The 17,172-nt window shown below is 43.1% G+C and overlaps 1 protein-coding gene across 1 annotated transcript; it reads left to right on the forward strand.

Moving 5' to 3' along the window:
- Nucleotides 1-4,205: 4,205 nt before the first annotated feature.
- Nucleotides 4,206-14,920, forward strand: LOC124118095. The gene is made up of 4 exons (XM_046480153.2): nucleotides 4,206-9,466; nucleotides 10,741-12,164; nucleotides 12,611-12,676; nucleotides 13,479-14,920. The coding sequence occupies exons 1-4, from the start codon at nucleotides 4,206-4,208 to the stop codon at nucleotides 14,126-14,128; spliced, it is 7,401 nt and encodes a 2,466-aa protein (XP_046336109.2). The 3' UTR covers nucleotides 14,129-14,920.
- The last annotated feature ends 2,252 nt before the right edge of the window (nucleotides 14,921-17,172 follow it).

The following is a 17,172-nucleotide window of genomic DNA, read 5'->3' on the forward strand; positions in this document are numbered from 1 at the left end:
CATAATACAGATCTCATGACGTCACTGTTGACGTGATGCAGACACCTCATCCATTATACAGTTCTAATGACGTCACTGTTGACGTGATGCAGACACCTTGTCCATAATACAGTTTTCATGACGTCACTGTTGACGTGATGCAGACATCTCATCCATTATACAGTTCTAATGACGTCACTGTTGACGTGATGCAGACACCTTGTCCATAATACAGTTCTAATGACGTCACTGTTGACGTGATGCAGACACCTTGTCCATAATACAGTTCTCATGACGTCACTGTTGACGTGATGCAGACACCTTGTCCATAAAACAGTTCTCATGACGTCACTGTTGACGTGATGCAGACACCTTGGCTATAATACAGTTCTCATGACGTCACTGTTGACGTGATGCAGACACCTTGTCCATAATACAGTTTTCATGACGTCATGACACGATTGTCCTCACAGAAAACACTACTCCCTCACAACTGCTTACCATAACGATGTTATGCAGTCCAACACTTAATATCAATATTGTTTACATTACAAGAAAAACACCCTTTGGTTTATATAGCTTTCCATTAAGAACGCGAGAAGTAGAAACGCCCATTGGCGCAACAAAACAAATCACTTTCGTCTTCATGTCGACTGTTATGGGGCCCCCACCTGTCAACGATGCCATGTGTCATCCCACCTACAGGACAAGATGTTTATCACTTCTGTGCCCTTTGTCCGTATATCAATACCCCGACCTGTCGCCGCTCTCGGAGACTCAGGATGAAGCTATGGCGGACACAGTCATTCCAAGACTGACATAGAGATCTAGTACAGGTATGTTCTCATGTTGTCCCTATCTCAGTTAAGCTTAAATGTATTATACATATATAAGGATTTGGGTGATGACATGCTTGATTATGCAGTAGACATGTGTCATAAGTTGGATATCGTAGTTTAAGCATATGTCCATGAATGTACATTATGTTATGCCTCTAGGTGGGAAGGACCGATGTGTACAAGTTTGTTATGTGACTGCTATACAGAAGTGGTGCCATGTATTAGTGTTAAAGCTACCTGTGTTTATTTTTATCCATGGATTGTTACTGCAATTGTTTCAGGAACTGGGTTTTCAGCAATAGACAGATTATGAGTCGTGTGTGGTTTGATGATGGTGTTTATTGTCTCACATGTCTTCAACGTCAGTAAGACATGAGAGGATTTCATGATAAACACAAAACTGATTTGGTAGTCAAAATAATAGGAGTGAGTGTGTGAGTTGAGTTCTGCTTTGAACAGAATTTTGGTTGTGTCAGAGTGTGTCGGCTTCATGAGTGAGGAATGACAGTAAGACGTTTATCCATTTCGGGAAACCCACGAGCACGGGTTAGGGGCTGATAATTTATAGTCTGGGGAAGTCGGAGATTTATTCTCAGGGTCACATGATTCTGGCACGCCTTCAGGAAGCTCTTGGTCGGTGGGGTAGCCGAAGGCCCGGGTTCGGTTCTCCACATAAGTAAATGATGACATGTGAACGCGGTATGATATCAAATTGCAAACCTGAACTGCGATTGTTCAGACAAAAACGTCCGTACCAAAAAATGATAAACTAAAGTATAAAAAAATGTATGACGCTATCAGCTTGACCACGAATCAATACAGTGTAAAACACCGAAAAAATATATTTAACCTCAAAGGAGGAAAATATTAATTTGCTCTGTTATTCATTTGACGCAATGTTAAATGTTAAACTCAACTAAATTCTGTATGTGGTCTTTACAACTAGATGATGTATTGTCGTGGACAAGATTACCCCTTTCTCTAACACCTGGTGTCATCACTGATTTTCAGTGATCCCATCATTTGATTTTCATCACTTTTTTCCCTTTACGCCCAATGGCATCTGTTTCGACAGGAGCGGTGGGGTAGCCTAGTAGTTCAAACGGTCGTTCGTCACGCCGAAGGTGTGTGTTCGATTCCCCACATGGGTGTGTAATGTGTGGACCATTGATTTTTTGTGTCACCCGCCGTGGTATGACTGGAATATTGCTAATAGCCCCATACAACTATACATACACACTCACTGTTTCGGCAGACAACATGGTGAAAATTCTTGGGCAGTGACGTTTCAGATTGACATACAGACCAGGAGCAAGGATGTTCCAGTCCTCTTAGGCAATGTACGGAGTTGCGTCCCTTAGCTGTTTAGGTCCACTGTTTCTACAGAGTTGCGTCCCTTAGTTGTTTAGATCTCCCGTTTAAAGTTTAGCCTTCTTTTGTTAGTGAACCTTGAGTTAGTGAACAGCGTTTGCCGCCTTAAATGGTTTTTGTCTCAGGTGATCATGGAGACAAGGGGAAGTAACTCTGTTACACCACTGTATCACTGTACCCCTTTTCGCTATAATGATCCCCAGTCATAATAAACGTCTTCGATTTGTTCACTTTAGGCTTTCAACATTGAACCAATACATCATGTAATAACTAACTTACTGTTCAAAGCGGCGAAACGGTATGTCTATGGCGCCGCAATTCGCTGTGAAGATTTGGATCCCTTGGGTAGGCTACGCCAGTAACCCATGTTTGTGGGTTCGAAACACGGTTCGCCCCGATTAGTGGATTTCACCAAAGTGCATCACTTCGGACTTTCCTCCCACATTAAGCTTACACGTTGTGATATAACTGGAATACTGTTAAAGTGGCATTCAAACCAACTCACTCACTCACTGTTCAAAGCGACGATAAACTCGTCCCACCCAATTATATAAATAGTAACATTTAGCGAATTTTAAAACTATTAATCAATATATTCATTTTTCTCTTTTTGACGAAAGATCAACAATTCATCCACCACACACTATCATCTTCTTAACGTATTGTTGGAAAACTGAACACAACTATAGAAGTTTATCGGATCTGTAAAGCATCTGTAACACATCTTCTTTAGACGTAAATACAAAATGAGTGAGTGAGTGAGTATGGTTTTACGCCGCTTTTAGCAATATTCCAGCAATATCACGGCGGGGGACACAAGAAATGGGCTTCACACATTGTACCCATGTCGGGAATCGAACCCGGGTCTTCGGCGTGACGAGCCAACGCTAAATACAAAATGAATCATAGTTTTGCTCAATACCATTATTCACTATTCATAAACAATACATGCTATTACCTAGATATTGCAATATCTGAATATCAGAGGCCATGTGGGAGCATAGATGGCCTAGTCTTTGCAGTTCGCTGTGCGCCCCCTTAGCAGTGCCAGGATCTGCTGATCGCAGGTTCTAACCCTAGATTCGCCCTGTTTCTGATCCTTGGTTTGTGAGCACTATCTTTGTGCTCGTTGTATTCACCTAAGTGGTAAATGCTGGAACGTGTGTTACTTTGAACTTTAAGCAATAAGATAACAGGTAGTGAAAAACTGAATACTTTTCATGTTTACGGTAAACCCAACTAATCGTTCATATAGCACCATTCTGGTTTTGTATGTAATCTCATATTTGATCGAAATGTAACTATGTGATGTCCTACAAATGGTATTGTGAATAGATATACATAGATCACGCTAGGCACTATTATTATGGGGACGTCGATGTCACAAGCGCTAGAATGGCATATGTTGCAAACTTCGAAACAGTCCCTGGCACGTAGTGGTGATAAAAGTACCATCTTCAACATAACGGGACGCATCAGTCAAATACACGTCCAAAGATATTGAATGACGTTCATTGTTTGGGAGCCTCACGATCTGTCAATAAAATCAAGTTAATGTCGACATATTAGTACTGACATAGAAGATATATCTCTGGACAATGCAGTGGTCAGGTCAAGTCCATCATGGCTAACAAACCATAACCTTATATTGTCACAGGGAGTGGATATGGATTCGCTAGTTTTCACATACATAATTGATAATCAATTATTCCACATATCAAACTGCACGTAATCCTGTCAAGTGTTCACAACAAAGTTTAAAGGGCAGTTTACCCACAAACACGTGGCGTGTTGAAGATTAGGAAACATGACATTGTCATGATAGTAACTGTCTGTGAATCATAGTTCAAAGTTCACTGATCTCCAATAACTAGGGTTCGTCACCTTAAGAGTTTCTATATGAAAGCAAGGCAGGTGAACGGTCAGTCATATTTCAAACCACACGAGCCACAGTACAGCCATCTGTCACCTCCAAGCTCAATGGATTAAGACATCAACGACCTCAACTGAATTACAATGGAGAATACTGAAGAGGACACATTACTTGTGGAAGGGAGTGGCGAACCGGAGTACAACACCTATCAGTTGGTGTGGATACAACCTGATGGTACCGGGGTTAGACAAACTGTTTTTGAAAAGTCCTATGCAGGTGCGCCATCGGTCTACGCTTCCCACAGAGCAGGGAATAAAATCCTTCAGGATGGTTCCACAGGGCCAAGTCATTCTTATCAGGATGCACCCAGTGTTGATAAGGTGCAGGAGTCATATCCTAGAGATGATGACAACACGACACAAAGGCATCACTTAACACGACAGCATTCTGAAACATGCACGTCTTGTGGAGCTTTATATCGAGATATATCCATGTCGATTGACTCAGAGTCTGATGTCTCTGACAGTGAAAGCACACATGGGCGGTCTATGATTGTTCGGCAGTTCAGTACTGATTCCAAGACTGATGCAATGACAGCCGTCGAACCGAGTCCCCTGAATAGAAGGAATTTCAGTTCCTATTCAAGGGAACAGTTCTATGGAGGTAATGCATTTTCAAAATCAGCTTCTGAACAATGGACATTGGAACATGAACCGCATATAGCCAACACAAAAGAAACACGAAGACAAGGCAGTGGCGCTCTGACAATTATACAGGACATCCATCCTGGCCCTATACCAGTGCAGCAATCAGACAAGGAAGCATGGACTAGAACAGTTGTAACTAAAGGTCCCTCAGAAGTGACGCTGAGCAAGGACCAGGAAACAGACAGTAGAGTAAGATCTGAAAACGTATGTATGCCTCATGGAGCTAGTGTAGTAAAGGAGGCAACTGCTGTTGACAATGACGGACTCCCCGGACAAACAAGAGTCAGTGAGTACAGGCGGATAGATGGACCCGGACAGGTGACAGTAACACGTCGTGGGCAAGGTTTTCCAGGGAGGGACCAACTGCACGGGAAGTACGGTGTGCGTGGACCTCTCGTAAGACATCCGAGTCTTGAGAAAAGGGTACCTAGCAATGTTTTCAGGACTGGTAGCCTTCATGTGGCTGATGAACCTGATGGGAGTCGCGTTTGTTTGGTTGATAATGTGATACGTGATGGAGGAGATGGAACTCATGGAAACATGACACCCAATAGGATTGAAACAAAGTTGGTTAAACTGACTCATGGAACACAGGGCCGATATCAAGATGGGACATTACCAGGAATAGATGGCCAAATACAAGAGGAAAAGTTGTTAGCATTCAGTCCAGAGAGGAAAACACCAAATACATTTTCTGCAAATGGACCGAAGGCAAATGTAGGAAAGCCAGTTCTGGAATTCCACAGCACAAGACTGACCACTCCTTATACTGACCATACAACTCCTTATCAGCACAGGCAGGTACATGGATCAGACGAAGTGACATTGGCCGATGATGACAGATCCTACGGGGCTGATTTGGAGAGAGATAAGAAACCATCCAGACCGAGTGACATTGCATTTACAGAAAGAACAACAACTTGTGATGCTGGAAGTTTCCACAAACAAATACACAGGCCTGGTGGTGAGACACTGACTGCAGGACAGCGGTACACTGTGCCAATGGCAGCTCCTGTGAAGCAAGAAGATGGACCAAATAAGCCTGCATTGTCTTATGATGGGCCAACCGACTATGTGATTACCAAGACTTCATACAAAGTGCCATTGGATGGTGAAGCAGCATTGACAGGCATCAGGCCGTCGTATGAAGCAGTGAGCAGTTACAGAGAATTGCCTGGGGAGGTTAGTGAAGCAACACTAAAAGACACCAGATCACCACATGAAGCAGTGAGTGTATATAGAGAATTGCCTGGGGTGGTTAGTGAAGCAACACTAAAAGACACCAGATCACCACATGAAGCAGTGAGTGTATATAGAGAATTGCCTGGGGTGGTTAGTGAAGCAACACTAAAAGACACCAGATCACCACATGAAGCAGTGAGCGGATACAGAGAATTGCCTGCAGAGTTTACCGAGGCAACACGTAAAAACTTCAGACCACCACATGAAGCAGTAAGCGGATACAGAGAATTGCCTGCAGCGGTGACCGAAGCAACATGTAAAGACATCAGATCACCACATGAAGCAGTGGACGGATACAGAGAATTGCCTGGGGTGGTTAGTGAAGCAAGACCGAAAGACTTTAGGCCAACACATGATGCAGTGAGCAGATACAAAGAACTTCCTGGGGTGGTTAGTGAAGCAAGACCGAAAGACTTTAGGCCAACACATGATGCAGTGAGCAGATACAAAGAACTGCCTGGGGAGGTTAGTGAAGCAACACGTAAAGACATCAGATCACCACATGAAGCAGTGGACGGATACAGAGAATTGCCTGGGGGGGTTAGTGAAGCAAGACCGAAAGACTTTAGGCCAACACATGATGCAGTGAGCAGATACAAAGAACTGCCTGGGGAGGTTAGTGAAGCAACACGTAAAGACAGATCACCACATGATGCAGTGACCGGATACAGAGAATTGCCTGGGGAGAGAGATATAACAATTAAACAGATTGATGAAGAAGATCAACTTGGCAGAGTAACATTAAGTGATGGAAAGGAAGTAGTTGAACCAAGCTTTCAGGAATACAATGACAATGGTGTGGTGTATGAAGATGTCAGGTACAGATATATACACAGTCCTGCCCAAGAAACTTTATCACCCGTTGAGCATCAACAAGTACCAGAGAGATTAAGTACACAAGTTATCAAGCAAATAACACGACCGACTGATCAAGCATTACTTTTCAAGATTCCATCAGTTGATCTACCAAGTGGCCATAGCTATATACCAGGACGAAATGTTGTAAAGATGAACAATCAAGATCAACCAACAGACAGAGTAGTGGGGGGACCTGACAGGCTCATGCATGAGCCCATTGATGCAGCATTCGGTACCGAAAGAACACATGATGCAGAAAACCAAGTACATGAAGACAATGTTGTAACGTCTAGGAATGTTGACAGAAGTGAGCCTGTCCAAGAACGATATGATCATCCTGACCATGCAGTCACTGACAACATACTGGCGCAGGATGCACGGAATGAATACACATATGTTCAAGGACCAAGGCGGATAATATTAGATCCAGGTAATCAAGAACAGCCGGAACGACCTGCCATGAATGGACATAAATACATACATGAACCCAATTTAGTACCTCGAGGAAATCAATATAGGCAAAAGCCAATAGTAGAGTTGACCGTTTGCAAGAAAATAGATGACGCAAAGATGACAGGAGTGGATGATGACAGATCACTTGATGTAGAAAATAAACAAAAAACAATAGATAAAGTAAATATTGTAACTACATCTAGGAACGTGGTACCCAGTAAGCCCGTACAAGGACCCGACGATCAACCTGTCACAGTAGACGGGACGCCACACGATATACATTTTCAAGGACACTCACAAGCAATGATAAATCCAGGTTGCCAAGAACAGCTGAACAGAGAAAAGGAAATACAGGGACCCTGTGACCTACAATTGGCTGTTGAGAGGCCAGACGATGACCTAGTAATTGAATACAGGCAGTTACCAGGACACAAACAAGTGCCAACAATACAGGCCAATCGAGGACAACACTTGGAGAGGATAGCATCGTTAGATAGAAACCAGACCAAAGGACAAAGGAGAGTATCTTTTTCGGATGACAGGGTTGCACTAAGGAGTACGGAAACGCCTGCATCGATTGTCCAAGATAGAGAAGCACATAAATACCCAGAGGCAGTACACCACTTGATAAAAACAGAAATACAACATATTTCCCCAAGAGAAGAAGATTACCCAAGAACTTTGGTGAAAGAAGACGAGAGGGATATTAACCAGCAGCTTCATACAGATGGCAGATGTACTACTACTGACATAACCCATAAATCGATACCTCGGGACCTATCACATGAGCACCTCATAACAACAAAGGGATACCCTGTCATCAGCAGTACAATTGCTCCATCGACTAAACATTTAGTATCACCAGCTGGTGAACAGGTATACATAGAAGAAACACCATTAGCCAGACTACAACAGCAATACAGATCGAGCTCAAATATCATTATCAATAAGAACGACTTTAGTGCAAATGAGGCTCCCTCTCCTGTGTCTGAAGGTGTCATACAACCGTCAAACTTAAATAGGAATCCAGAAATCAGCTTTGGAAGGTTACCATCAGATTTGACTGCCAGTTTCATCGAGATGTCCATATTGTATATTGACCACAAGGAAACTTTCCTTGAGAACACTCAGCGTGCGTACATCAGTGAAGGCAGGTATACATTTGGTTCAGTAAAGCTACCGTTAATTGAGATAGATGAGGCGATCAATGGTCCAGACACGACTGTCACGCAGCTTGTGCCTGTGGAGGAGGAAAGTGCCCAGCAAGAAAGCAAATTATGCCGACATAGTCCACCGAAAGTTACGTATATACATAACAATCCTGACGAAAACGTTAATGGTATCCAAAGCAGTGAATGGTCCAACCAGACTGCCATTGTTCCTGCAGCTGATCGTATAGAGTCCCAAGGGTGTAATGGTGGTGGAGTGTCCATAAGTGATGAATCAACTCTGCAGGGTCCACTGATCTGCAGGGCAAATACACATCCAAATGCTCAGGTCGTTGATGAAGGTCTCCAAAGCAGTGAATGGTCTAACACAGTGGCCAGTGCCCCATCACCTGGGCATGTGGATTCTGAGCATAACGATGATCATCGTATGCCAATTTATGAAGAAACATCTCTGCAGATCCGGACACGCAACAATACAGATGGTGTTGACACGAGTCTGTCAAGCAGTGATTCATCACCTGCACATGTCAACTCTCCGCATCATGGAGATGGTAAAATGCCAATTTATGAAGAAACCTCGTTGCAGATCAAAACATGCAGCAACACAGATGATGTTGATACCAGTTTGCCAAGCAGTGAGTGGGCCAGCCAAACGTCAACAGCTCCATCAGCTGGACATATGAACTCTCAGCCGTGTGGCTATGGTGGCATGCCAGTATATAAAGAAACATTTCCTCGTTACAGCAAGACCAGGGATGAAGGTAATAAGACAAGTCAAAGCAGTGACTGGTCAGACAAATCAGTCAATGATCCATCTGCTGGCCTCATGATGTCTCCGTACTATGGCTCTGGTGGAATGTCGACAAATGATGGATCAGAACAACAGCGGATTGTCTTTGATTCGTCATCAGACAAAACAAGAGGGAACACACAAGATGTGATAATACCTGTAAACACTAGAGTGTTGCACTCAAGGTAATGCTGGTTCTTATATCTTTAAGGCCGATGGTGTAGTTTAGTAATTAAATAATTTATTGTAGTTTGACTTTACAACGAATTCAAATAGAACAATCAGTAATGTGGATTCAAGTGAATTTATGTAAAGAAATAATATTCAAACGTTTTGCTGTCATTTATTTAATAATTTGATGGTTCGGGTGCAGTCTGTGTGCCTATGCATAACTATCGGATCCACGCTAGATTCTGTAACACATTTCCTGATTACTGAATACTACAACTGTTTAGAGATGGTTTCCTCAAGTTTATTTATAAATACAATACAATGCTGGATCAATAAGAATGTAGAAAGTATTTGCTGAGTTTCAATTGCTGAATTCACCATAGTTGTGACAATGAATGTAAATGTCATTGCTGCGTGGTTCTATATTCAGTGACAGGTGACGAAAGAGATCGATAAAAATACAATCGTCAATAGCCTTTGACCGACTATGAATACTCCAAAATCTCACTAAATTTTGTAATTAGATGCCCTGCCAATCGACAACACAGGTTGGTAGGGTGATGTGTTAATATACTCACTGCCAATAGAAACAAGAACCATAGAAACATATAATGTGTACCAATTAATGACAAAACTAACCGTCTAGTGTTACCACATGTCTTTATTCTTATGACGATATCCTGCACATGATTTTGAAACTTTAAATGCTAATCCTGCACGAGGCAAATGGTGCATCTTGAGTCATGGATCTATGACGTCACATGTGATGCGTTCATGAACGTCGGTTTACACAACATACTAGTTTGTTTTTGTATAAAACCAATCTAATATCTCTTGAATATGAGTAAATCTTGATATATTAGCCAACATTTATGATATTCGCGTTTCTTTTGTCGATGAGTATATACTTCAATAATATTATACTGAGATTTTAGTTAATAAACTCAAACAGATTAATGACTTAACTAGGACCCAATCACATTTGGAATGTGTCAGTTAATTTGGCACAAAACTTGTCTAAAAAATATACACATGCAGTTTGTAGATCATGTACTATGAGTGAGTGAGTATGGTTTTACGCCACTTTTAGCAATATTCCAGCAATATCACGGCGGGGGACACCAGAAATGGGCTTCACACATTGTGCCCATATCGGGAATCGATCCCGGGTCTTTGGCGTGAGGAGTGAACGCTTTATAACCACTAGGCTACCCGACCAACCCCCTCATGTACTATGAAATTGAAATGGTAATTAGTGATATATATATATATATATTCTTGATTTCAGGAGACCTTACCAGTGGCACAGGATGCCAGTTGAGATAAGACAGGGAGATGGGAGTCTCCCCTGTCATGTGTGCCAGAGTCTGCTCCCCCTCCTTGACAGGATCAACTGCCAGCTGAGAGAACTTGAGTCCCAGGAACCTCTGCCTAATGAAGATGGAGGCTTGCAAAGAGATATGGACAGGGTATTTGAGTCACTCTATGCTGCCATCGACCAGAGAGAAGAAGAACTGCTGGCATCATTTGGTGACCATTCCCCTCATTCTGGAAGGGGAGATACTGACCTTGCTTCTTTGCTAGCTCATCTTGAGAACACAAAGTCTTACTGTGATAAGACTCTTGTCTACACAACAAAACCCGAGCTACTTAGTTTGACTGGGATGATTCACACACGAGCCGAGGAGCTCCTGAGTCAAGACATCGCCGATCCAGTTCCTCCTAGTGATGTCATGTTTCGAGATGATGGCCTACCTGACCTGGTTCAAGAAATTGAGAATTTTGGGAAGGTTTTCAATGAGAAGGATGTTGATGCTGCAGTCAAGGACAAAACATTTCCAAAAGAGCATAAACTCTCCGAGAGTGATATCATTTTAGAGCAGAGACGGTCTTCTCTACAGTCCATGCCGCCAATGCGTAGAGCATCAATGCCTCAAGAAGACGGACGAGATTTTAATTCCATGCCTCAGAATACAATGTTAGATCCAAACACTCAGTCAGTGCCCCCAAGGAGAGGTAGCAGAGATGTTGATTTTAATGGTTATACAGGGGGAAAGGATGTTGAAGGATTGCCTCCCCATGATCCATACAGTAGAGATGGCCTGAACGGTCCAGACAGAAGAGGCCAGGGAGGGTACCCATACCAACAAAATAATCCTGTCCAGAGTCCAGATGACAGGCGTTACGATCATCGAGGGAATCAATATGACCCTCAAACCAGGGTTGCAGGCCCCATCTATCAGAATCCCGTTGATAGAAGGTACGAACCTAGCGGAAACCCGTATGATCCAGAAAACAGAAATGCTGACCCAATGTACCAGAATCCGGATGACGGAAGATACGACGCTAGAGAAAACCCACATGGCCCACAGACCAGAGATACAGCTAATGGTAGTCCAGGAAACTATCCCCAGGGGCAGATGCCTCACAGTAGATATCCGAATGATCGAAATCAACCGAATGATGGACCTCTGGACTGCGATGTGATCACACCAGTTCAAGCACCACAACAACGATCTGCGCCAGATTCATACGATGAAGCTCCACGGCTAGATCCAACAGAAGACCGACCTGCACCAAATGAAGCTGGCATGTTCCCGGGATCGTCTGCACTGGCAGTTTACGTCCATGCCCATCACCAGAAACTGAGAGAGAATGATGATGATCCTGTCACAAAAGACACTATGATATACAGCATTACACCAGAGCCAGGTAAATCATGGAACTGAGTATTTTCAATATGTTGTTTTCATCACAATTGATGGTGTCATCTCTCGTTTGTCAGAAATATATATGGGGGCAGTCGGGTAGTATAGTGGTTAAAGCATTGGTTCATCACGCAAAAGATCTGGGTTCAATTCCCGACATGGGTACAATGGGTGAAGCCCATTTCTGGTGTCCCACGCCGTGTCATTACTGGAATATTGCTAAAAGCGGTGTAAAATCAAACTCGCTCGGAATTATATATGTCCCGGGTAACTGTCTATTTACTATTTTAATTGCAATAAAAATTACCTTTTTTATGTCTGCAAATGTATTTACTTTTTGTTGATGCGATACACTATCCAGGCATCATTCTGGAGTATGTATGCTTTAAATTATCTGACTGAAGGATGCCTAATGAAGTATCTCGATCTCATCCATGTTCCCTGTTGCAGATTCGGATCGTGACGCTGTTCTCTCAGTCTCCCCTAAGTTGTTCCAGCCTGAACACACAATCAAGTGTAAGTCAAGATGTTCTTGCCGTGTTCATGGCAATATATGCAATCGTTATTAATCTATATGTGTTTTTTTTCGTAATTCGTTACTATGCATTATAACTTTATTTTTATTGTATTCTCCACTTTTGGTTTTTCAGGGTAGGATATGTGCCAAAATACCCCATGCTTGTTGTAAAAGGAAAGGGGATTGTACAGGCTATGTGGTGTATGTGTGTGAAGTGTTTGGTTTGTGTGATGTGTATGTAGTGTGATCATGTGCCTGGCCCAAGACTCGAATAATTACAGATCGCCCTTGTAATGGAGTATATAGCGACGTGCACGTGTGTGTGTGTGTGACAGTGTGTTTGCGTGTGTGAGTGAGTGACTGCGTGTGTGTGTCTGTATTTGTGTCTGTTTGTGTGAGACTGCGTGTGTGTCTGTTTGTGTGTGAGTGTGTGTGTCTGTGTGTGTGAATGCGTGTGTGCGTCTGTGTGACTGCGTGTGTGTGTGACAGTGTGTATGAGTGTGTGATTGCGTGGGTGTCTGTGCGAGTGTGTGACTGTGTGTGTGCGAGTGTGTGTGTGTGCCTGTGTGTGTGTGCGAGTGTGTGTGTGTGCGAGTGTGTGACTGTGTGTGTGCGAGTGTGTGTGTGCCTGTGTGTGTGTGTGTGTGTGTGTGTGTGTGTGTGTGTGTGTGTGTGTGTGTGTGTGTGTGTGTGTGTGTGTCTGAGTGTCCGGACTAATGCCGAGTTCATGAGTTCATAGTGTTAGCCCACTCGGATACAGTGCCGCAGTGAATATCTGTTTTTGTGAATATCTGTTTTCAGGCGTATACATGGAGTTTGACAAAGGAACCGTCTACGAGGAGAATCACGTTACACACGATGGGAAACTGGTCAACGATCCCCCCAACCTGCCATCACCAAATGCCAGCTGGAGATTCAAGAACTACAAAGGAGCTTTGTCCACTCGTCCTCTAGACGGCACAGGGATGTCCTACTTGGAGTTTTGGACCGACATTGAGATCAAGCAGATCCATGGAGGAAGAAGCCTCATCTTTGAAGCTGCTGTTGCAGACAGGGACGTCATAGATCTCCACCACAAGGCCGAGGACCAGGGTCATGCATGGGGAGTCTCACTGTCTAACTGCCCAGAACATGACGGCCTGTGCCGCAGAACCTGGGGAGCTGGGCAGAGTCTGAAACACTACCCACACACTCTGCCCAATCAACCAGACTCCAAGGCTCGACTCCGGTTCGGCTTTTTCATCATGCAGAAGCAGAAGAAGCTGGTGGTGATCGATTGCAACGAGGAGAAGGTTCTTCTTACAGCTGATAACATCAAGATCTCTCGCCCTCTCTGGCCAGTGTTTGGCGTCTACAACACTGACTTGTCCCATGTGGAAACAGCGCTCGTGAGCGGCACGAATCTGAAGATGGACAGGAATATCGCCTGGCTGATTCTCCAGAATATCTAGATGGTGCAATGCCGTCAGTATGGACTGGTTCTTTGATGTGAACTTTCGACATATTTCTGAAACATTTGCCGTATCATAGGGTTTAGTGGTTGCAGTTAGGTCATTTACACCTTAGCTAATTGATGTAGGTGTAGCATGTATGTAATAAAGATTAGATAAGTTTAAGTTATGTTGCGTCGTTTAATACTATACTTGCCTGTAAATCATAAGCTCTTTACATGCATTGATTTAGATAGGAATATATTTTTGGTAGGATTTGACCCGTGTCGAAATGTCGTCATACGCCAGACTGGTTGGCAGAGTGTAACTAGATATTTTCGTGGTTATTTTGATTAATTTCATTAGAGAAAGCAAGTCAAGTATTTGGCATGTAATACGCTGTTCAGATTATCACGAGGGTTACTGGAAAGCTTTTTTGGCCTCTTTAGGTTATGATGGAATTGTTAGATAGACATTTTTGTCGATGTTAAGTAGATTTAGTGGTTACAAAAAGGATGATATTAAATGTACGAAAATATAATCAATGACGAGAAACATAAGCTTAAATGTAATTTTCAGAAACCATTGCTGAATAATGTAATTTGTATTATGCCTCGAAGAAAGTTGTAAACTTGTATTACTTAACAACCTCCGTCTCTCATTTCAGGGATGCGTCGTTTGTTTCTGCCGCGCTGTTTTTGAGTGTCCTTAGGTGTTACGATATTGATAGCTTTGCCACTTTAGTAGGATAGTTTTATCCATGAACTGTGATATTGTTATTGCTTTACGGTGAATAAAGGGAATAAAAGTCAACGTGTGTCATTTTGTAGTATAACCATTCTGTATACAAAGTGCAGCACAAACCTATAGGGGATTCCGATAAGAATATACGTCTCCAGCCACCCATGTTTGTCGTTGGTTGACGAGCGTCCGCCCAGAGAGCAAAAGGTCCGGCTTTCGATCCCCGGCCGCGTCATACCAAAAGACGTTAAAAGATGGTACTTGTTGTTATCCTGTGAGGCGCTCGGCATTAAGGGGCTAACACAAGGACTGGTTAGCTCGGAGAATACTATGTCTGAGTGGGGTATTCATGTTAAACTACGGCATGGTATCTCAGTGGCATTAGTCCGGAATAGTACAAGCATCCACACGCACGCACACACGTCGCTATATTAGTGCAGTAATCTTGGACACGACGTTAAACCCCATATCACAGTGTCGTTAGAGGCGACTAAATGGATCGGTTGGTCATGCTCGGCTCGCCGTACATAGCTGGAGCATTGCGGCGTTCAAGAACACATGGTATCACCCGTAGGGAATTACCCGTTGGCGGACATAGTACCATAGCGTCACGCAGGTGTGTTGGCCATAATGCTTAATATAGAGTATGGTCTGGAGAACCTTGGATGTGACTTGTGTTCTAAAGACCCAACACCAACCCAAACAACTGATAAGGGTGTTATGTTGTACAACCGTGGATGGTTTTAATATGTCAAAGACTGTCAGCAACCCAGGAAGACCTGTTGCGTCTATATCAATACAGTGAGTGAGTGAGTAAGTATGGTTTTACGCCACAGATAAACCTGAAATAAACATTTTCATTTTACAAAAGACATTTATAGCAAAACAAGATAGACACACGAATCGAAGTAAGCATATCGGTTGAGTCATTGATGTGTTAATTATTATCTAGAAGTCACTGCAGACAGGGGCGGTCGGGTAGCCTAGTGGTTAAAGCGTTCGCTCGTCACGCCGAAGACCCGGGTTCGATTCCCCACACGGGTACAATGTGTGAAGCCCATTTCTGGTGTCCCCCGCCGTGATATTGCTGGAATATTGCTAAAAGCAGCGTAAAACCATACTCACTCACTCACTGCAGACAAGTAGGCAAGATAAACGTTTCCTCGTGTATTTGTTTTCGACCGTAAAAGGATATCTGTACACTTGGGAAAATGTCTGGCACCATCCATCGTTATTTGAATATATTCCGAACTTCCAAGCATTTTTCGTAAATTCATATCTTCATGTGACACTGATATAACATTGAAACACGTCTGAGATACCCCCGATACAAAACAAGAACACTGTATGTTACGACAGATGGTCGCAAGTCGCAAGGAAGAACATAAGGACATTGAAAGGGTTCTCTCAAAGATAGTGGCGGTCGAGTAGCCTAGTGGTTAAAGCGTTCGCTCGTCGCGCCAAAGACCCGGGTTCGATTCCCGACATGGACACATTGTGTGAACCCTATTTCTGGTGTCCCCCGCCGTGACATTGCTGGAATATTGCTAAACGCGGCGTAAAACCATACTCACTCACACTCACTCACTCAAAGATATATTGCCATAGAACACATACAAAGCATGTTATTAATTAAGTCTAATTGATTAATTTTCTGTATTCAATATGAGAACGTGTATCGAAGACAAGAGAGAATAAGTATTGAACAAATGGCAATTACCCGTCTTTCGGTTACTAGGGTTGTACCGACTGATCGAAATTAAAAGGTGCTGCCACAAATTAAAGGCATCAAAAAGCAGGTTAGACTGTCGATAGTTTAGTTACATGCAAAACGTTGATAAAACATAAATATATAAACATCTTAATTACCCTTCGTATTTCAATAAGAAATAACACTATAGTTACTCGGCCTGCGATTGTGATAGTAAGTTCCGTGAAATGACCCCAATCGTAAGTTCCGTGCATTAACCTTCTCTGCGACGAGGTACTTTTATAAGCAAACATCATTCGTCACCTCTCGCCCCTTTCCGTAACCTGCAAGAAGCTATTCGGCTTGTCCCGGAATAACACGAGTTGGTCACGAATGATGCAAACATGAGAGGCCTCAGAGGTCGGGTCCACGGGTCCCTGTTTTCGCATAAGCGTCAATATTTGCATAGCAGAGGGTATAGATATAACAATGTATTACCCAATACTTATATTGATTTCTTAAGAGAGGGATACAACCTCTGATAATCTAAATAGTTAAAGTGGTGTTCGTCGGGGTCGTTGACTTGTGTGTCATCTTACCCCGATGTGGATTGTTCATGCATGAACAATGCGGC

This window comes from Haliotis rufescens, unplaced genomic scaffold, assembly GCF_023055435.1.
Source record: "Haliotis rufescens isolate VD_foot unplaced genomic scaffold, xgHalRufe1.0.p SCAF_9, whole genome shotgun sequence".
NCBI lineage: Eukaryota > Metazoa > Mollusca > Gastropoda > Lepetellida > Haliotidae > Haliotis > Haliotis rufescens.

What these genes read in the sequence shown, in the direction of transcription:
- LOC124118095 (XM_046480153.2), top strand. Translation starts at nt 4,206, where the DNA reads ATGGAGAATACTGAAGAGGACACATTACTTGTGGAAGGGAGTGGCGAA. An exon ending in ACTAGAGTGTTGCACTCAAG is followed by an intron (nt 9,467 to 10,740) that starts GTAATGCTGGTT and finishes TCTTGATTTCAG; the next exon opens with GAGACCTTACCAGTGGCACA. An exon ending in GCCTGAACACACAATCAAGT is followed by an intron (nt 12,677 to 13,478) that starts GTAAGTCAAGAT and finishes ATCTGTTTTCAG; the next exon opens with GCGTATACATGGAGTTTGAC.